General features: G+C 46.0%; 1 protein-coding gene across 1 annotated transcript in view; it reads right to left on the minus strand.

The window, feature by feature from the left end:
• The window catches only part of LOC311106023 (solute carrier family 12 member 9-like), a 56,536-nt gene that overhangs the window by 4,983 nt on the left and 30,630 nt on the right, over positions 1 to 20,923 (minus strand). The window contains exons 10-11 of the mRNA XM_084148293.1: positions 7,340 to 7,532; positions 3,134 to 3,308 (exon numbers count right to left, since the gene is read on the minus strand). Of these exons, the coding sequence (XP_084004419.1) occupies positions 3,134 to 3,308; positions 7,340 to 7,532 (368 nt within the window). The remainder of the gene's footprint in view (positions 1 to 3,133; positions 3,309 to 7,339; positions 7,533 to 20,923) is intronic.

Raw genomic sequence — 20,923 nt, forward strand, 5'->3', positions numbered from 1 at the left:
CACGAGAGAGAGAGAGAGACACACGAGAGAGACACACGAGAGAGAGAGAGAGACACGAGAGAGAGAGACACACACGAGAGAGAGAGAGACACACAAGAGAGAGAGAGACACACGAGAGAGAGAGAGACACACGAGAGAGAGAGAGAGACACACGAGAGAGAGCGAGACACACGAGAGAGAGAGACACACGAGAGAGAGAGACACACGAGAGAGAGAGACACACGAGAGAGAGAGACATGAGAGAGACACACGAGTATAGAGAGAGACACACGAGAATAGAGACACGAGAGAGAGAGCGACATGAGAGAGCGACACGAGAGAGAGCGACACGAGAGAGAGACGAGAGAGAGCGACACGAGAGAGCGACACGAGAGAGAGACGAGAGAGAGCGACACGAGAGAGCGACACGAGAGAGAGACGAGAGAGAGACACGAGAGAGAGAGAGACACACGAGAGAGAGAGAGACACACGAGAGAGAGAGAGAGAGACACAAGAGAGAGAGACACAAGAGAGAGAGAGAGAGACACGAGAGAGAGAGACATGAGAGAGAGAGAGAGAGAGAGAGAGACGAGAGAGACACGAGAGAGAGAGAGACACGAGAGAGAGAGAGAGACACGAGAGAGAGACACGAGAGAGAGAGAGAGACACACGAGAGAGAGAGAGAGACACACGAGAGAGAGAGAGAGAGACACACGAGAGAGAGAGAGAGAGAGACACACACGAGAGAGAGAGAGAGAGAGACACACGAGAGAGAGACACGAGAGAGAGACACGAGAGAGAGAGACACACGAGAGAGAGAGAGAGACACGAGAGAGAGACACGAGAGAGAGACACGAGAGAGAGAGACACACGAGAGAGAGCGAGACACACGAGAGAGAGAGACACACGAGAGAGAGAGACATGAGAGAGACACACGAGAATAGAGAGAGACACACGAGAATAGAGACACGAGAGAGCGACACGAGAGAGCGACACACGAGAGAGAGCGACACGAGAGAGAGAGACGAGAGAGAGACACGAGAGAGAGAGAGACACACGAGAGAGAGAGAGAGACACAAGAGAGAGAGACACAAGAGAGAGAGAGAGAGAGAGAGACACGAGAGAGAGAGACATGAGAGAGAGAGAGAGAGAGAGAGAGACGAGAGAGACACGAGAGAGAGAGAGACACGAGAGAGAGAGAGAGACACGAGAGAGAGACACGAGAGAGAGAGAGAGACACACGAGAGAGAGAGAGAGAGACACACGAGAGAGAGAGAGAGAGAGACACACGAGAGAGAGAGAGAGAGACACGAGAGAGAGAGAGAGAGACACACGAGAGAGAGAGAGAGAGACACACGAGAGAGAGAGACACGAGAGAGAGAGAGAGAGACACACGAGAGAGAGAGAGAGAGACACACGAGAGAGAGAGAGAGACACACGAGAGAGAGAGAGAGAGACACACGAGAGAGAGAGAGAGAGAGACACACGAGAGAGAGAGAGAGAGAGACACACGAGAGAGAGAGAGAGAGAGAGAGAGAGAGAGAGAGAGAGAGAGAGACACACGAGAGAGTGACACGAGAGAGAGAGACACACGAGAGAGAGAGAGAGAGACACGAGAGAGAGACACGAGAGAGAGAGACACACGAGAGAGAGAGAGACACACGAGAGAGAGCGAGACACACGAGAGAGAGAGAGAGACGAGAGAGAGAGACATGAGAGAGAGAGAGAGACATGAGAGAGACACACGAGAATAGAGACACGAGAGAGAGAGCGACACGAGAGAGCGACACACGAGAGAGAGACGAGAGAGAGAGAGAGAGAGAGACACGAGAGAGAGAGAGACACGAGAGAGAGAGAGAGACACGAGAGAGAGAGAGAGACACGAGAGAGAGACACGAGAGAGAGAGAGAGACACGAGAGAGAGAGAGAGAGAGAGACACACGAGAGAGACACACACACACGAGAGAGCGCGAGGCTGGGCCTGTCAATACAGGAGGAGCTCGGTCACCACTGAAAGTCTAGCACTACACACAGTTTATTAGGTACACACATCTAGTACCGGGTCAGACCCCCCTATGCATCCAAAACAGTCTGAATTCTTTGGGGCATGGAAATGTTGCTCAATTGGTATCAAGGGACCTAATGTGTGCCAGGAAAACATTCCCCACTCCATTACACCACCATCACCAGCCTGTACTGTTGACACCAGGCAGGATGGGGCCATGGACTCATGCGGCTTATGCCAAATCCTGACTCTGACATCAGCATGACGCAACAGGAACTGGGATTCAGCGGACCAGGTGATGTTTTTCCACTCCTCAATCGTCCAGTGTTGGTGATTGCGTGCCCACTGGAGGCGCTTCTTCTTGTTTTTAGTTGTTGGAGTGGAACCTGGTGTGGTCGTCTGCTGTAATAGCCCATCTGTGACAAGGACCGACGAGTTGTGCATTCCGAGATACCGTTCTGCAGTGGTTCCCAAACTGTGTGGGCGCGACGGGTCGGTGCAGGATGTTCTCCAATGCTGGAAGGGGGGCCTGAATGAACAAGTTTGGGAACCCCTGGTGCACACCACTGTTGTACTGCGCCGTTATTTTCCCATTTGTGGCCCGCCTGTTAGCTTCCACGATTCTTGCCATTCTCCTTCGACCTCTCTCATCAACGCGCTGTTTTCACCCACAGAACTGCCGCTGACTGGTTGTTTTTTGTTTGTCGCACCATTCTCGGTAAACCCTAGACACCGACGTGCGTGTGAAAAGCCCAGGAGGCTGGCCGTTTCTGAGATACTGGAACCGGCGCGCCTGGCACCGATGCTATATATAGCAAGCCACAGCAACGTGACTCACTGTCTGTAGGAGCGAAACATTTTTGGGAATGAGGTGGTGCACCTAATAAACTTCACACACTGGTAAGCAGCCTGGCTTACCACACATATAGCTTTAGTTACTGTACTGAACTAGCCAAGTCAGAGACATACTTCTTCAAACATTGCTTTGACTTCAACTCAGTCTAACACATTTCCGCTAGACATTCACCAAGAAGCCTGAATTGCGATGGATCAGTGTGAGGTATTCATCCAATCTTGGTGAATAATGGAAGTGAAAAGTGAAATGCTTCTTTATTCTTGAAAACCCAACGTCTCCAAATGTCCTCTTACCCAGGTCTCCTAGCTGTACATGTCCCAGGACATAGAGACCACTCTTCTTGATGTCGTTGATGAAGGTGATGAGACCTACACTGCTACGAGGGTTAGACACCATCAGCAACACCTGGGGTCTCCAGAACTTCACATGGTCCTTACGCACATCCAACATCAACAGGTACTTACGCACCTGGAGGAGAAGGAAGGAGAGAGAGGAGTTAGGTTACAACAGAGCTGTATACTGTATTCTCCTGCAGTGGTTCCCAACCTTTTTTGGTTACTGTACCACCAACTGAATTTAGCTCTGCCCGAGGGAGTACCCCTGAAGTGCCCCCTCGTGAATTTTACCAGTAAGCCTATGGTCTCATGAGTCTTCAAGTACCCCCTGTGGATAGGCCAAGTACCCCCAGGGGTCCTAGTACCCATTGTTGGAAACCACTGCTCTATACTGCATACACAATAGTTAAATCAGGACTGGATGACTGGAGTGCTAAGTGGTTGCAACACACAGATGTAGAATCTTAATTTGACCTATATTGTCACAGCAAAATACTTTTAGTCCATAATGTTGATTGATCGGTGGTTAGACTATTAGCTGGCCAAAAGTAGGCTACATGAAAAATGCAATACTGTTAAGATAACCGTGTGTTAGTGTGGGCTTTCAGTGAACATCTGTACAGTAGGTTGGTTGCCAAGGCATGTTGCTACTACTGTAGCCTAGTGGCTAGATTATTTGGCAAACTCCTCAGTTGTTCATTGTTATACCATACATGTTCATGTCATATACATTATGTTTACATTTTTTAGTCATTTAGCAGACGCTCTTATCCAGAGCGACTTACAGTTAGTGAGTGCATACATAATTTTTTTATTTTTCATACTGGCCCACCGTGGGAATCGAACCCACAACCCTGGCGTTGCAAACGCCATGCTCTACCAACTGAGCTACATCCCTGCCGGCCAATCCCTCCCCTACCCTGGACGACGCTGGGCCAACTGTGCGCCGCCCCATGGGTCTCCCGGTCGCGGCCGGCCACTCGGGAGGTATATGTATATGTATGGTACAACAACAAACCACAGAGGAGTTGGCTAAATTACAAACAGATCTGGTTACTACTGGCAACTACAAACATGGTGTATATTGCTAAAGTTCGACACTCTCTGCATAAAACCCTTCCTTTACTCTCCTCTGACAGACAAGTTCCTGTGCACCCCCACACCACGCCCCCTGTCTGCAGAGTGCGTGTGTGTCTGTGTCTGTCTGGTCTAAATCAGAAGGATTCCGCCACTGCAGAAACAAATTGGATCCACAATCAGAATCCCATTAAGACATGAGACCGTGGCAGAGACTGCAGACCAGGGAGTGTGTAGGAGGGGTGTGTGTGTGGTGGCCATGAAGAGAGTTATCATTATGGAACGGCAGTACCGCCGACCTCCCGCCATATTCTCAGAACATCAAATCACAGAGCTCTACAGGACTACTGTTGAAACATTCCAAGTTTGGAACATAAAACTGCCTATCCTATATTCATTCCTGTTACCTAGCCAACCAAGTATTTGAATAATTAAACACTATGATACAAAGTACTGAAACCATGCTTATGACCAGACAACCTCATGTGAATAATTAGTGTGTGCATGCATGTAAATGCGTGTGTATGTATGTTTATGTGAGAGTATGTGCATGTACATACTGCTAATGATGAGAACACTAAACACTCATAACACAATCATTAACATCTTAATCATCATTATCAAAGTTTATGCTAAACAGAGCGAGGTCCTGGAGTCAACGGGCTTCTGCCTCCTCCACTCATCTACCACTCCATCTCTCCGTCTCTCTCAATCATCCTCTCTTGTGAACCATCTCCATCACTTATTTTCTCAATCACTCCTCCTCTCTATCTCATCACCTTTTCCATTGCATTTCCAACTTTTCTTAACTTCTCTTATTTTAGTCATCTATAAACTCATCTTCATGTCGATCACACCTTCAATACTATCTCCATCCCTCTGTACTATCAGCTTGTATCTCCTTGGCTGGATCACATGAATCCCTTCTATGTCTTTCCTCAATGTCACCCAGTTGGCACCGATCCATACGGAGCACTGCCGAAACATGCACCCTCGTAATCCCCAGACACACACGTTAGTTTAATCTAAGTGGGCCAGTCTCTCCGCGTTCCCCTCGTTTCCCTCTCTCCCTGGGGACGGGGGGATGGGGAGGAGAGGAGGAGAGAGGGAGCAGTGGAGGAGAAAGGCTCAATAAGTTAAGTGGCTGTAATAATGCTCCTGGAGCAGCCTAGCTTTTGACAGGCTCCTGGCACCTCACTGCCCTGGAAACCATCCCCTTGGCAACGGTCCCTCCTGGCAACAGTACCCCCTCCTTGAAAATATGGTGTGTAGAGCAAAAGGCTTGTAGAATAGAGGACAAATATACAAATACTTCTGGTTGAGAGGCTTGGGCGGTATACCGTATATACCTTATACCGGGGTATTTGGAAATAGCCACGGGATGGTTTTTCAATACCGTTGAAACTATTTATTTGAAGTTTTTCAATACATTTTCATACTTGTGCAATAGATTAGGAGATAAAGCAAATTGCGTTCTTCATTTCACCTGGCACATTATTTTACATTATGAAGCTTACCATAGTTGAGCCACATGTTTGTTTGTAAATAACACAACGGGAGAAAGCGGGAGCAGGTGACTGAGGTGAGTCCAGCTGTGTATTGACAGGGGTGGCGTTTTATATCGAAAGTCACGACAACAGAAGTGCAACGTTATTTGGCTGGCAGCCACACAAGTAAAGGAGCTTACAATGAAAAAGCAAGGTATTTTTTGCCCAAATGATGCATGGCCATTATATTTCTAATGTTTATCAAAAGAAAGAATGTAGCCAGCTTCATTTCCTATGTTTTAAAGTTAATCTAGCATTTTACCGGAGAAAGGTAGGCTGGTTACACTGAGAAAAGTACCAGAGAAAAGTAGACTGGTTACACTGAGAAAAGTACCAGAGAAAAGTAGGCTGGTTACACTGAGAAAAGTACCAGAGAAAAGTAGGCTGGTTACACTGAGAAAAGTACCAGAGAAAAGTAGGCTGGTTACACTGAGAAAAGTACCAGAGAAAAGTAGACTGGTTACACTGAGAAAAGTACCAGAGAAAAGTAGGCTGGTTACACTGAGAAAAGTACCAGAGAAAAGTAGGCTGGTTACACTGAGAAAAGTACCAGAGAAAAGTAGGCTGGTTACACTGAGAAAAGTACCAGAGAAAAGTAGCTCCACATCAGTCAGAGAGCTGTCTGCTGATAGAATGCCTGTTCGTGAATTTTCATCCGAGTGGAGAAGTGCAACTGAAGCACAACATTAGTCTGCTGCCGAGCAGAAATTACAACAAGAAGCATTTTAGATCCGCGTTTACAAAACACAGCATTTATGCAAATTATATGTTTTTCCTGCGTGAAAGAATTCTGCGTTAATGTGACCCCTAACTTTAACTTGCTAGTTATCTAAGTAAGTGGCTGAATTAATAAGTTGACGGGGCATCATATTGTGTTATCTTACTGCCGTGTTTGAGAAGTCAAAGCCCTTTGGATGAGTTCTCTGTAAAGCTGCCACTGTTATCTTGCTTTTTCCTTCTCTGTTCTCGGCCTGTCTGCTCCTCCCCCCTCCTCTCCGAGCAGAGCAGGCAGGCCCATTGCCCTAGCGAATCCAGACACATGTACACATGCTGCTCCAGAGACAGTACTGTTGTTGTTCCTTCAGACAAGCATGCATCAAAAATGGGTTCAATTGTACAACGTCTCTTATTCACATTCGCTTGTAAATGTCCAAACTCACCAAAAATGACATTCGGTAGCTCCTACCGATGTATAACTTTATGAGCTAGATTGCCTGTCTTTGCAATTCATTTATTTTCGTTTGCGCTCGTTAACATACAGTCCTTAGATAGCAGCCTCCATGGAAATTCACTATTAATTGTGCCAATTTTGTTAGCATTCTGGTAATAGACGCCCAATAGGATTTTTTGGGCGACCCCTTGTGTACTAAACCGGTAATACCGTAAATCCCGAGATGAGGAGGACAGTTAAATGATATGAAAAACTGGATACCGCTCAACCCTAGAGGATGATGTCATGTCATAATGTTCTACAGACTGATGTAGCTGAGGAAGTGGATGAGCAGCAGAAGTGTGTGTGTGTACACACTGTACTGTGTACCTGGTGGAAGATGAGAGCCTGGCTGATATAGCCCCAGCTGCTGGTCGGGCTGAGGTAATGGATGAGCAGGAGTAGCAGCAGCATGAAGGCGATGGAGGCTGAGGCGTAGATAGAGTTGATCAGGAACATCATGACAGCACAGCCCACGATGCCAAGCACACAGGTGTGCCACGTGAAGTAACGGAAGGTGGGCCTGGAGGGAGAGGGGAGAGGATTTAGAACACACACACACACACACATACCTTTGCAAATGCATTTGCTTTTAGAGACGCAAATTATCATAATTTGATAAAGCATGATAAACAACTGGAGGTGAGTCAGTGTATAGAAAGTGATGGGGTTAATTATCTGCTGTGTTTTTGTGAGCAGTCTTAATGACTTTAACTGCATCTATAGAAAGGTGTACAGTTCCGTGTGTAGTGTACATGCATTGTGTGTGTGCTAATGTGTGTGAGTTTGAGAGTAAATTAGTGTGTGTTAGTTAATGTGTGAGTGAGTAAGTGAGTGAGTGAGTGACAACAGACATGGATTGTGTATGTGTGCCATTCAGAGGGTGAATGGGCAAGACAAAATATTTAAGTGCCTTTGAACGGGGTAAGGTAGTAGGTGCCAGGCGGACCAGTTTGAGTGTGTCAAGAACTGCAACGCTGCTGGGTTTCACACTCAACAGTTTTCCGTGTGTATCAAGAATGGTCCACCAACCAAAGTACATCCAGCCAACTTGACAACTTTGGGAAGCATTGGAGTCAACATGGGCAAGAATCCCTGTGGAAAGTTTTTGAGAGTAGAGTCCATGTCCTAACGAATTGAGGCTCTTCTGAGGGCAAATGGGGGTGCAAGTCAATATTAAGAAGGTGCTCCTAATGTTTTATGTATCTACTGCTGTACATGTCATTCTTAGTTTAGCTTGTGTTAATTACCCCGGTGTACATATGTATCGATTGCATTTTGGGTTGCATTTTGGGTTGTTAATTGGATTCGTCCCGCAATTCTTGATTTCTTGCATTCCTCCCTCTTTTTACTTAAAAAAAAAAATAAATGTTTCTAGCTGTTTGACATTTGACTGCATTGTTAGGAGCTTGTAACATAAGCATTTTGTTGCACCGCTATAACACCTGCTGAACTGTGTACACGACCAATAAACTTCGATTTGATTTGATAAATGTCAGCCATTTTGGTCAGGGAGTTGGTCAACCATGGTTTGCCGTGATCGTGTAAAATAATGAATGGAATAATTTATCTGCACTTTATGTTTGTTAGCTAGCTAGCCAGACAGTTTTAGAGGACAGATCGCATTCAAACATCTCCAGAAGTTGCATTGCATGCGCGGCACGGACGCTGTAACCGTAAAACCAGGAAGGTGAATCATTCTAATAAGATTGGTTGCAATAAAATAAGAAAAACAAGCACTATTTGTTTTTCAACAACAAATGTAAAATGTAATGATATCATAAAAATCTCCAGGATAAAAAAGACAAATTGCTGTTGAACCAGCCTTCGTTATAGTAGGCCTAAGGGAGGGCTTGGGTTTTCAACATATGAAATGGAAAACAAACAATTGTTACAGGTTACTTCTAAATACAAGGTTTACCGTGGTTCTCATCTGTCGTTTCATGATGGGCATGGACACAATCTACATCATGGACAGTGTTTTACGCACGTCCAAAACCTGACCTGAATGGCCAAAAATAATGTGGGCCTGCCTGCAATGCTAGATAAGGGAATGTCTGCTCACTGTTCTACTCCTCTCAAACGTTTTATTTTAATAAAGCTTTGGTGATTAAGATTTATTTCCAAGTGATCTCAGGAGCCAAACCCTTTATCGACAGTCTTGACTACTTCACGATTGCATTGGGCAGGACAAAAAGCCTGTATTGAGAGGAGAGGCTATGCCAAATAAAACTAAATATAAATACGAAGTATACAGGCACCAAAAGCACATTAGCTCTTGTTCCATGCGCATAGGGGCAGTGTGCATCACAGCTGGATAGGCTGAGTTTCCGAGGTCAAAATTCATGACATAACCAACTGCGTTACCGCTAAAACCAGGTATTGGTTGGTCTTAAATATCCCTATCAGTGCTACCTGAAATTGGCAATTTGGATCATGTTTTTAAGGACACACCTCAAACATTTCCATCTGAGCGCCAGCGAGCTGATAAAAGAACCTGGCGTTAGGGCTGGAAATTGCAAACTAACCTGCGTATGACACAAGCGCCGCCTTAACGCCAGCCGAAAATTGAGCCCCGAGACATTTATGGTCTGTTTACATATATTTTAAGAGGCTATTTATACAGAACATTGTATTTATAATTATATGACAACATTTTAGGTTGACAATTTTATTACACCATTTCTGATATACTTACAGTGCATTCGGAAAGTATTCAGACCCCTTTACTTTTTTTCTCATCAATCTACACACAGTACCTCATAATGACAAAGCAAAAACCAGTTTTTAGAAATCTGCAGCACTGAAGGTCCCCAAGAACACAGTGGTCTCCATCATTCTTAAATGGAAGAAGTTTGGTACCACCAAGACTCTCCTAGAGCTGGCTGCCCGGCCAAACTGAGCAATCGGGGGTGACCAAAAACCCGATGGTCACTTTGAAAGAGCTCCTGAGTTCCTCTGTGGAGATGGGAGAACCTTCCAGAAGGTCAACCATCTCTGCAGTACTCCATCAATCAGGCCTTTATGGTAGGAGTGGCAAGACGGAAGCCACTCCTCAGTAAAAGGCACATGACAGCCCGCTTGGTCTTTGCCAAAAGGCACTTTAAGACTCTCAGACCATGAGAAACAAGAATCTCTGGCCTGATGAAACCAAGATTGAACTTTGGCCTGAATGCCAAGCGTCACGTCTGGAGGAAATCTGGCGCCATCACAATGTGAAGCATTGTGGTGGCAGCATCATTATGCTGTGGGGATGTTCTTCAGCGGCAGGGACTGGGAGACTAGTCAGGATTGAGGGAAAGATGAACGGAGCAAAGTACAGAGAGATCCTTGGTGAAAACCTGCTCCAGAGCGCTCAGGATCTCAGACTGTGGCGAAGGTTCACCTTCCAACAGGACAATGACACTAAGCACACAGCCAAGACAATGCAGGAGTGGCTTTGGGACAAGTCTCTGAATGTCCTTGAGTGGCCAAGCCAGAGCCCGGACTTGAACCCGATCGAACATCTCTGGAGAGACCTGAAAATAGCTGTGCAGCGACACTCCCCATCCAACCTGACAGAGCTTGAGAGGATCTGCAGAGAAGAACGGGAGAAACTCCCCAAATACAGTTGTACCAAGCTTGTACTGTCATACCCAAGAAGACTCGAGGCTGTAATCGCTACCAAAGGTGCTTCAACAAAGTACTGAGTAAAGGGTCTGAACACTTATGTAAATGTAATATTTCAGTTTTTAATTTTTTAGATTTTCAAAAATGTATAAAAACCTGTTTTCGCTTTGTCATTATGGGGTATTGCGTGTAGATTGATGAGGGAAAAAAACAATTTAATCTATTTTAGAATAAGGCTGTAACGTAACAGAATGTGAAGGGGTCTGAATATTTTCCGAATGCACTGTATATATGCAAAAGTATGTGGACACCCCTTCAAAATTGGTGGATTCGGCTATTTCAGCCACACCCGTTGCTAACAGTTGTATAAATCGAGCACACAGCCTTGGCAGCAGATTGGCCTTACTGAAGAGATCAGTGACTTTCAACATGGCACCGTCATAGGATGCTACCTTTCCAACAAGTCAGTTTGTCAAATTTCTGCCCTGCTAGAGCTGTAAGCGCTGTTATTGTGAAGTGGAAAAATCTAGGAGCAACAATGACTCAGCCGCGAAGTGGTAGGCCACACAAGCTCACAGAACGGGACTGCCGAGTGCTGAAGCTCGTAGCGCGTAAAAATCGTCTGTCCTCGGCTGCAACACTCACTACAGAGTTCCAAACTGCCTCTGGAAGCAACGTCAGCACATTAACTGTTCGTCGGGAGCTTCATTAAATGGGTTTCCATGGCCGAGCAGCCGCACACAAGCCTAAGATCACCATGCGCAATACCAAACGTCGGCTGGAGTGGTGTAAAGCTCGCCGCCATTGGACTCTCGAGCAGTGGAAACGCGTTCTCTGGAGTGATGAATCACGCTTCACCATCTGGCAGTCCGACGGACAAATCTGGGTTTGGTGGATGCCAGGAGAATGTATACTGCCCCAATGCTGAGTGCCAACTGTAAAGTTTGGTGGAGGAGGAATACTGGTTTGGGCTATGGCCCTTAGTTCCAGTGAAGGGAAATCTTAACGCTACAGCATACAATAACATTTTAGACGATTCTGTGCTTCCAACTTTGTGGCAACAGTTTGGCGAAGGCCCTTTGCTGTTTCAACATGACGAAGCCCCCAGACACAAAGCGAGGTTCATACAGAAATGGTTTGTCGAGATCAGTGTGGAAGAACTTGACTGGCCTGCACAGAGCCCTGATCTCAACCCCATCGAACACCTTTGGGATGAATTGGAACGCCGACTGCAAGCCAGGCCTAATAAAGAGTGGAGGCTGTTATAGCAGCAGATGAGGGACCAACTCCATATTAATGCCCATGATTTTTGAACGAGATGTTCGACGAGCAGGTGTCCACATACTTTTGGTAATGTAGTGTATCACATGACTTACTTTTATTTTCTGCCATAAGTAAAATCAGGATTATGCCTCTACCGCCATTAATTCCAATTAGACTGGTTTGGGTATCTCCCTGACCAATATGGCTGCCAAAAAAAATAAAAAACATAATAAGTTATATGGATTCACTGTGTGAAATAATAGGGGTTGACATGATTTTTGAATGACTACCCCTTCCTCTGTCCCCCATACATACATCTGTAAGGTCCCTCAGTTAAGTATTGAATTTCAAGCACAGATTCAATTACAAAGACCAGGGAGCTTTTCGAAAGCCTCAAAGAAGGGCGGTGACTGGTAGATATGCAACAATAACAAATTAGACGTTGCATATATCTTTAAGCATGGTCAAGTTAATAATTATGCTGTGGATGATGTATTAAACCACCCAGACACAACCTAAGATGCAGTCGTCCTTCTGAACGGAGCTGCAGGACAGGAAGGAAACTGCTTAGGGATGTCACCGTGAGACCATTGGTTATTTTAAAACAGCTACAGAGTTCAATGGCTATGATGGGAGAAAACTGAGGATGGACTCTACAACAATGACCTAAACGACAGAGTGAAAAGACTAATAAAATAAAATAAAATATACAGAATAACATGTATTCAACAAGGCACTGCAATACTGCATAAAAACACAGCAAAGGAATACACTTTTTGGCCTAAATACAAAGCCTTATGTTTGGGGCAAATCCAACAACACATCACAGAGTAACTGCCTCCTTATTTTCAAGCATGGTGGTGGCTGCATCATGGTATGGGTATGCTTGACATCGGTAAAGAATGGGATGGAGCTAAGCACAGGCAAAATCCTAGAGGAAAACCTGGTTCAGTCTGCTTTACACCAGACACTGGGAGAGGAATTGACCTTTCAGCAGGATAATAACCTACAACGCAAAGCCAAATCTACAATGGAGTTGCTTACCAAGAAGACAGTGAATGTTCCTGTTTTGAAAGTTTGGACTTAAATCTGCGTGAAAATCTATGGCAAGACTAGAAAATTGCTGTCTATCCCCAACACCTTGACAGAGCTTGAATAATTTTGAAAATAATACACAGGTGTGCAAAGCTCTTATGAGACTTATCCAAGAAGACTCACAGCTGTAATCGCTGTCAAATGTGTTTCTAACATGTATGAATGAAGTGTGAATACTTATCTAATCAAGTTATATTAGTGTTTTATTTTTCATAAAGCGTAAAAAGAATTGACAAGTATTTTTTGTAGATGGTTGACAAAAAAAATTACAATTAAATCCATTTTAATCCCACTTTGTAAAACAATAAAATGTGAAGAAATGTGAAATAACACATATGGAATCATGTAGTAACCAAAAAAGTGTTAAACAAATCAAAATATATTTTCTATTTGAGATCCTTCAAAGTAGCCACCCTTTGCCTTGATGACAGCTTTGCACACTTCGCATTCTCTCAACCAGCTTCATGAGGTAGTCACCTGGAATGCATTTCAATTAACAGGTGTGCCTTGTTTTAAGTTAATTTCTTAATGCGTTTGAGCCAATCAGTTGTGTTGTGACAATGTAGGGATGGTATACAGAAGATAGCCCTATTTGGAAAAAGACCAAGTCCAAATTATGTCAAGAACAGTTCAAATAAGCAAAGAGAAACGACAGTCCATCATTACTTTAAGACATGAAGGTCAGTCAATACGGAACATTTCAAGAACTTCGAAAGTTTCTTCAAGTGCAGTTGCAAAAACCATCAAGCGCTATGATGAAACTGGCTCTCATGAGGACCGCCACAGGAAAGGAAGACCCAGAGTTACCTCTGCTGCAGAGGACAAATTCATTCGAGTTAACTGCACCTCAGATTGCAGCTCAAATAAATGCTTCACAGAGTTCAAGTAACAGACACATCTCAACAATAACTGTTCAGAGTAGACTGCGTGAATCAGGCCTTCATGGTCGAATTGCTGCAAGGAAACCACTACTAAAGGACACCAATAAGAAGAAGAGACTTGCTTGGGTCAAGAAACACGAGCAATGGACATTAGACCGGTGGAAATCTGTCCTTTGGTCTGATGAGTCCAAATTTGAGATTTTTGGTTCCAACCGTCGTGTCTTTGTGAGACGCAGAGTAGGTGAACGGATGATCTCCGCATGTGTGGTTCCCACCGTGAAGCATGGAGGAGGAGGTGTGATGGTGTTTTGCTGGTGACACTGTCAATGATTTATTTAGAATTCAAGGCACACTTAACCAGCATGGCTACCACAGCATTCTGCAGCGATACGCCATCCCATCTGGTTTGCGCTTAGTGGGACTATCATTTGTTTTTTAACAGGACAATGACCCAACACACCTCCAGGCTGTGTAAGGGCTATTTGACCAAGAAGGAGAGTGATGGAGTGCTGCATCAGATGACCTGGCCTCCACAATCACTCGACCTCAACCCAATTGAGATGGTTTGGGATGAGTTGGACCGCAGAGTGAAGGAAAAGCAGCTAACAAGTGCTCAGCATATGTGGGAACTCCTTCAAGACTTTTGGAAAAGCATTCCAGGTGAAGCTGGTTGAGAGAATGCCAAGAGTGTGCAAAGCTGTCATCAAGGCAAAGGTGGCTACTTTGAAGAATCAAATATATTTTGATTTGTTTAACACTTTCTTGGTTACTACATGATTCCATGTGTTATTTCATAGTTTTGATGTCTTCACTATTATTCTACAATGTATAAAATAGGAAAAATAAAGAAAAACCCTTATATGAGTAGGTGTGTCCAAACTTTTAACTGGTACTGTATATATACACAGTACCAGTGTGTGTGTGTGTGTCAGTGAGGGTGAGCGTGTGTATGTGTGATGCATGTGTGTGTGTGTCATGCCTGAGCTCCCCCACGTGGGCAGGTGCAGACAAAGGTAGGGTCATTGATCACGTAGTGACCCTAATCTCCTGCAATAACATCTTAGGGCAGATAAACAGCTATTAAGGCTAGTTACTGTAATTTCCATCCAAATGAACAGGCCCGGGCCCAGCAGGGAGTGCTAGGCTATGCTAAAAGACAGCTTCATTAACAGAGTGGAATGCACCCGAGCGCTAAATGCTACGTAGCCCACGCTAAAACGTGATGGGAAAGAGAAAGAGAAGACAGGTGCAGTCGTTATCCTTCTCTCCTTTTCCGTTCTCTCTATCACCAGAGGAGTGAAATGGCTCTTCTTTGCCCCTACTATTAGCTCTAACTTTCTCTCCCCACTTTCCATTAGTTTTATCGCCAATTTCCCATAATTTGTCACCCTCAATGTTTACTTTTCAATCTTAACCCCCCAACCCCCCTCTCTCTCGCAATGACACTCTCCCTCCCTGCTGGAGAGTGTCATTATGTTAAAACCCTACCTGCTCTCCCTCTCTCCCTCCCCTGCTGGAGAGTGTCATTATGTTAAAACCCTACCTGCTCTCCCTCTATCCCTCCCTGCTGGAGAGTGTCATTATGTTAAAACCCTACCTGCTCTCCCTCTCTCCCTCCCTGCTGGAGAGAGTCATTATGTTAAAACCCAATCCGTTCTCCCTCTCTCTCTCCCCTGCTGGAGAGTGTCATTATGTTAAAACCCTACCTGCTCTCCCTCTCTCCCTCCCCTGCTGGAGAGTGTCATTATGTTAAAACCCTACCTGCTCTCCCTCTATCCCTCCCTGCTGGAGAGTGTCATTATGTTAAAACCCTACCTGCTCTCCCTCTCTCCCTCCCTGCTGGAGAGAGTCATTATGTTAAAACCCAATCCGTTCTCCCTCTCTCTCTCCCCTGCTGGTGAGTGTCATTATGTTAAAACCCTACCTGCTCTCCCTCCCTGCTGGAGAGTGTCATTATGTTAAAACCCTACCTGCTCTCCCTCTCTCCCTCCCTGCTGGAGAGTGTCATTATGTTAAAACCCTACCTGCTCTCCCTCTCTCCCTCCCTGCTGGAGAGTGTCATTATGTTAAAACCCTACCTGCTCTCCCTCTCTCCCTCCTTGCTGGAGAGTGTCATTATGTTAAAACCCTACCTGCTCTCCCTCTCTCCCTCCCCTGTTGGAGAGTGTCATTATGTTAAAACCCTACCTGCTCTCCCTCTCTCTGCTGGAGTGTGTCATTATGTTAAAACCCTATCTGCTCTCCCTCTCTCCCTCCCCTGCTGCAGAGTGTCATTATGTTAAAACCCTACCTGCTCTCCCTCTCTCCCTCCCTGCTGGAGAGTGTCATTATGTTAAAACCGTCCCTGCTCTCCCTCTCTCCCTCCCTGCTGGAGAGTGTCATTATGTTAAAACCCTACCTGCTCTCCCTCTCTCCCTCCCTGCTGGAGAGTGTCATTATGTTAAAACCCTACCTGCTCTCCCTCTCTCCTTCCCTGCTGGAGAGAGTCATTATGTTAAAACCCTACCTGCTCTCCCTCTCTCCCTCCCTGCTGGAGTGTCATTATGTTAAAACCCTACCTACTCTCCCTCTCTCCCTCCCTGCTGGAGAGTGTCATTATGTTAAAACCCTACCTGCTCTCCCTCTATCCCTCCCTGCTGGAGAGTGTCATTATGTTAAAACCCTATCTGCTCTCCCTCTCTCCCTCCCTGCTGGAGAGTGTCATTATGTTAAAACCCTACCTGCTCTCCCTCCCTGTTGGAGTGTCATTATGTTAAAACCCTACCTGCTCTCCCTCTCTCCCTCCCCTGCTGGAGAGTGTCATTATGTTAAAATCCTACCTGCTCTCCCTCTCTCCCTCCCTGCTGGAGAGTGTCATTATGTTAAAACCCTATCTGCTCTCCCTCCCTGTTGGAGAGTGTCATTATGTTAAAACCCTACCTGCTCTCCCTCTCTCCCTCCCTGCTGGAGAGTGTCATTATGTTAAAACCCTATCTGCTCTCCCTCCCTGTTGGAGAGTGTCATTATGTTAAAACCCTACCTGCTCTCCCTCCCTGTTGGAGAGTGTCATTATGTTAAAACCCTACCTGCTCTCCCTCTCTCCCTCCCCTGCTGGAGAGTGTCATTATGTTAAAATCCTACCTGCTCTCCCTCTATCCCTCCCTGCTGGAGAGTGTCATTATGTTAAAACCCTACCTGCTCTCCCTCTCTCCCTCCCCTGTTGGAGAGTGTCATTATGTTAAAACCCTACCTGCTCTCCCTCTCTCCCTCCCTGCTGGAGAGTGTCATTATGTTAAAACCCTACCTGCTCTCCCTCTCTCCCTCCCTGCTGGAGAGTGTCATTATGTTAAAACCCTACCTGCTCTCCCTTTCTGCTGGAGAGTGTCATTATGTTAAAACCCTACCTGCTCTCCCTCTCTCCCTCCCTGCTGGAGAGTGTCATTATGTTAAAACCCTACCTGCTCTCCCTCTCTCCCTCCCCTGCTGGAGAGTGTCATTATGTTAAAACCCTACCTGCTCTCCCTCTCTCCCTCCCTGTTGGAGAGTGTCATTATGTTAAAACCCTACCTGCTCTCCCTCTCTCCCTCCCCTGCTGGAGAGTGTCATTATGTTAAAATCCTACCTGCTCTCCCTCTATCCCTCCCTGCTGGAGAGTGTCATTATGTTAAAACCCTACCTGCTCTCCCTCTCTCTCTCCCCTGCTGGAGAGTGTCATTATGTTAAAACCCTACCTGCTCTCCCTCTCTCCCTCCCTGCTGGAGAGTGTCATTATGTTAAAACCCTACCTGCTCTCCCTTTCTGCTGGAGAGTGTCATTATGTTAAAACCCTACCTGCTCTCCCTCTCTCCCTCCCTGCTGGAGAGTGTCATTATGTTAAAACCCTACCTGCTCTCCCTCTCTCCCTCCCCTGCTGGAGAGTGTCATTATGTTAAAACCCTACCTGCTCTCCCTCTCTCCCTCCCTGTTGGAGAGTGTCATTATGTTAAAACCCTACCTGCTCTCCCTCTCTCCCTCCCCTGTTGGAGAGTGTCATTATGTTAAAACCCTACCTGCTCTCCCTCTCTCCCTCCCCTGTTGGAGAGTGTCATTATGTTAAAACCCTACCTGCTCTCCCTCTCTCCCTCCCCTGCTGGAGAGTGTCATTATGTTAAAACCCTACCTGCTCTCCCTCTCTCCCTCCCTGCTGGAGAGTGTCATTATGTTAAAACCCTACCTGCTCTCCCTCTCTCCCTCCCCTGCTGGAGAGTGTCATTATGTTAAAACCCTATCTGCTCTCCCTCTCTCCCTCCCTGCTGGAGAGTGTCATTATGTTAAAACCCAATCCGTTCTCCCTCTCTCTCTCCCCTGCTGGTGAGTGTCATTATGTTAAAACCCTACCTGCTCTCCCTCTCTCCCTCCCTCTGCATTTCTTTTGCTCTCCTTGTCTCTGTAATCCCTCTCTCATTAGTGGCAGTGTATCGCTGGCACTCCCCATGTCTCCCCCCTCTCTCCTCGCCCACATCCCAATCATTTCCCATTGAGTGATGTCACTTTGCTGACATCAGCGAAAAACAAAAATGTCCACCATCAAGTACTTAGGGAGAGAGAGGGGACCCGGCGGCCAGCCAAAAGACACGTCATGATTAGAGAGGACATAACTGTACTACGTCAGTCATATCATTCAGAAGGGTATCTCACTGTAATTAGAGTAACCTTCACAAAACGTACGCTAAGAGTGACAGAATACACTCAGACTCACTGCATGTTAATAACAGAGCCTGGCCTTCAAGTCTTACCCAAAAACATAGCCTGTGTGTGTGTCTAAGCCACTCAGCCCTCTCCTCTAGTGTAAACCCAGTAGTCAGTCCCATCAGTAGTAGAACATACTGCCCCATTTACTGATAAAGCTGCAGCCAACCGCCCCTTTACACACACACACACACTCAGAAAGATGAAGAGGAGTGTGTTGGACACAGTGGACATGTTCAGGGGACACAGTTAAAAACAACACACAGATTTTCACACACCACTTTACACTCTTTTCTCTCACACACACACTTAACAAGCAGACAGCTCTTCCGCTACATCATCATTTAGCAGCCCCTCCCCCATCAGCTAAACACCCGTGTGCCAAATTTAGGGGAAAGAGGAAATATTTCTGCTAAATTAGTTATGCTAATTGCAGAGCAGTTCTCAGGGGAGAGCAGCGCTAAATGGCTTTAAATGATTTTCGCCTGGAAAGAGGTGCAGGGAACACAAACAACACCCAGAACCCGCCCTGCGACAACAGCAGCAGCAACAGGCTAATATAATTAAGGAAGTGCACCACAGCAGCCAGCCAACCATGCGCCTTATTAGTCCCCAGCCGAACCCCGTCGGCCAATAGGGAGGGAGATACGGAGAGAGAGAAAAGTTTGGTTAACTATATATAACTTTATATACCCTTGACACATGAACAAGCACATATATGGACAGAGAAGTACAGGGATGCAGGAACTTCTAGAGATAGTTTCCCCTTTATGAAAAATGTGTTGTGGTACACGTGTCCATACACCAACCCAGTCACACATCATTAACAGCATACATTAGAGCTGCACGATATGATTATCTAGGTAATATTTGCTCTAAGCCTAACTGAACTGTGCTGCCTGCTTGAGTGAAAGGGGGTGGGTGGGTCTCGGTGTGTGCTATGTGGATATTGCACATGTCTATATCGCAATTTCGATTAAAATTTGATGAATTGTGCAGCCCTAGCATACATCAACATTTGAGGATTCACTGTATTCAACACCCACACTTATCTTCAGTCCCTCTCAGATGTGCAGCTGGGAGCAGTGGCCAGTTTATGTCTTAATTAGCACATGGCCACGACACCCAGCTGGCACACACTGTGGAACACTAACACACTCAACATATTCTAACCATCAGAGAGAGCATGTGTGTGAAAGGAAGAGGAGAGAGAACCAGAGGAGGTGGAGGGGAGAGAGAGAGAGACAGAGATGGAGGAGACAAAGAGAGGAGACCGAGAGAGAGAGAGAGAGAGAGAGAGAGAGAGAGAGAGAGAGAGAGAGAGAGAGAGAGAGAGAGAGAGAGAGAGAGAGAGAGAGAGAGAGAGAGAGAGAGAGAGAGAGAGAGAGAGAGAGATGGAGGGGAGACCGAGAGAGAGAGAGATGGAGAGGAGACAGAGAGATGGAGGGGAGACCTAGAGAGAGATTTAGGGCCCCTCAGATCAGACCTATGCCCCTCCTACCCACCCCAAGCCCCCCACTCCCACAAAGAGGGCCTCAACATGAAAGTCACACATACGCCCAGTCCGTGAGCAGGCAAACAGGCCCAACACCCACTCTTACACTAGCCCAAGCCAATGGCATGTACCAGATGCTCAGCAGGCTCTGCTCACAATTACTGGCCTGAGGCCAAACCACACAACCAACAACATTAAACACTTTATGGAACACAAAGCCTTCACTATTTCATCCTGGAATATCCAAGGCCTGAGGTCATCTGCCTTTGGCCTAAAGAGCAGGAATCTGGACTTCACCAAAGAAATCGGAAATACAGACATTGTCATCCTACAAGAAACATGGTATAGAGGAGACGGACCCACTGGTTGCCCTCTAGGTTACAGAGAGCTGGTAGTCCCATCCACCAAACTACCAGGTGTGAAACAGGGAAGGGACTCAGGGGGTATGCTAATTTGGTATAGAGCATACCTAACTCACTCTATTAAATTAATCAAAACAGGAACATTTTACATTTGGTTAGAAATTCAAAAGGAAATTATCTCAACTGAGAAAAATGTCCTCCTGTGTGCTACCTATATCCCCCCACTAGAATCCCCATACTTTAATGAAGACAGTTGCTCCATCCTGGAGGGGGAAATCAATCATTTCCAGACCCAGGGACATGTACTAGTCTGTGGCGACCTAAATGCCAGAACTGGACAAGAACCTGACACCCTCAGCACACAGGGGGACAAACACCTACCTGGAGGTGACAGCATTCCCTCCCCCATATGCCCCCCTAGGCACAACTACGACAACATAACCAACAAAAATGGGTCACGACTCCTGCAGCTCTGTCGCACACTGGGTATGTACATAGTCAA

This window comes from Coregonus lavaretus (assembly GCF_964263955.1).
Source record: "Coregonus lavaretus genome assembly, chromosome: 30".
In the NCBI taxonomy this organism is placed as follows: Eukaryota; Metazoa; Chordata; class Actinopteri; order Salmoniformes; family Salmonidae; genus Coregonus; species Coregonus lavaretus.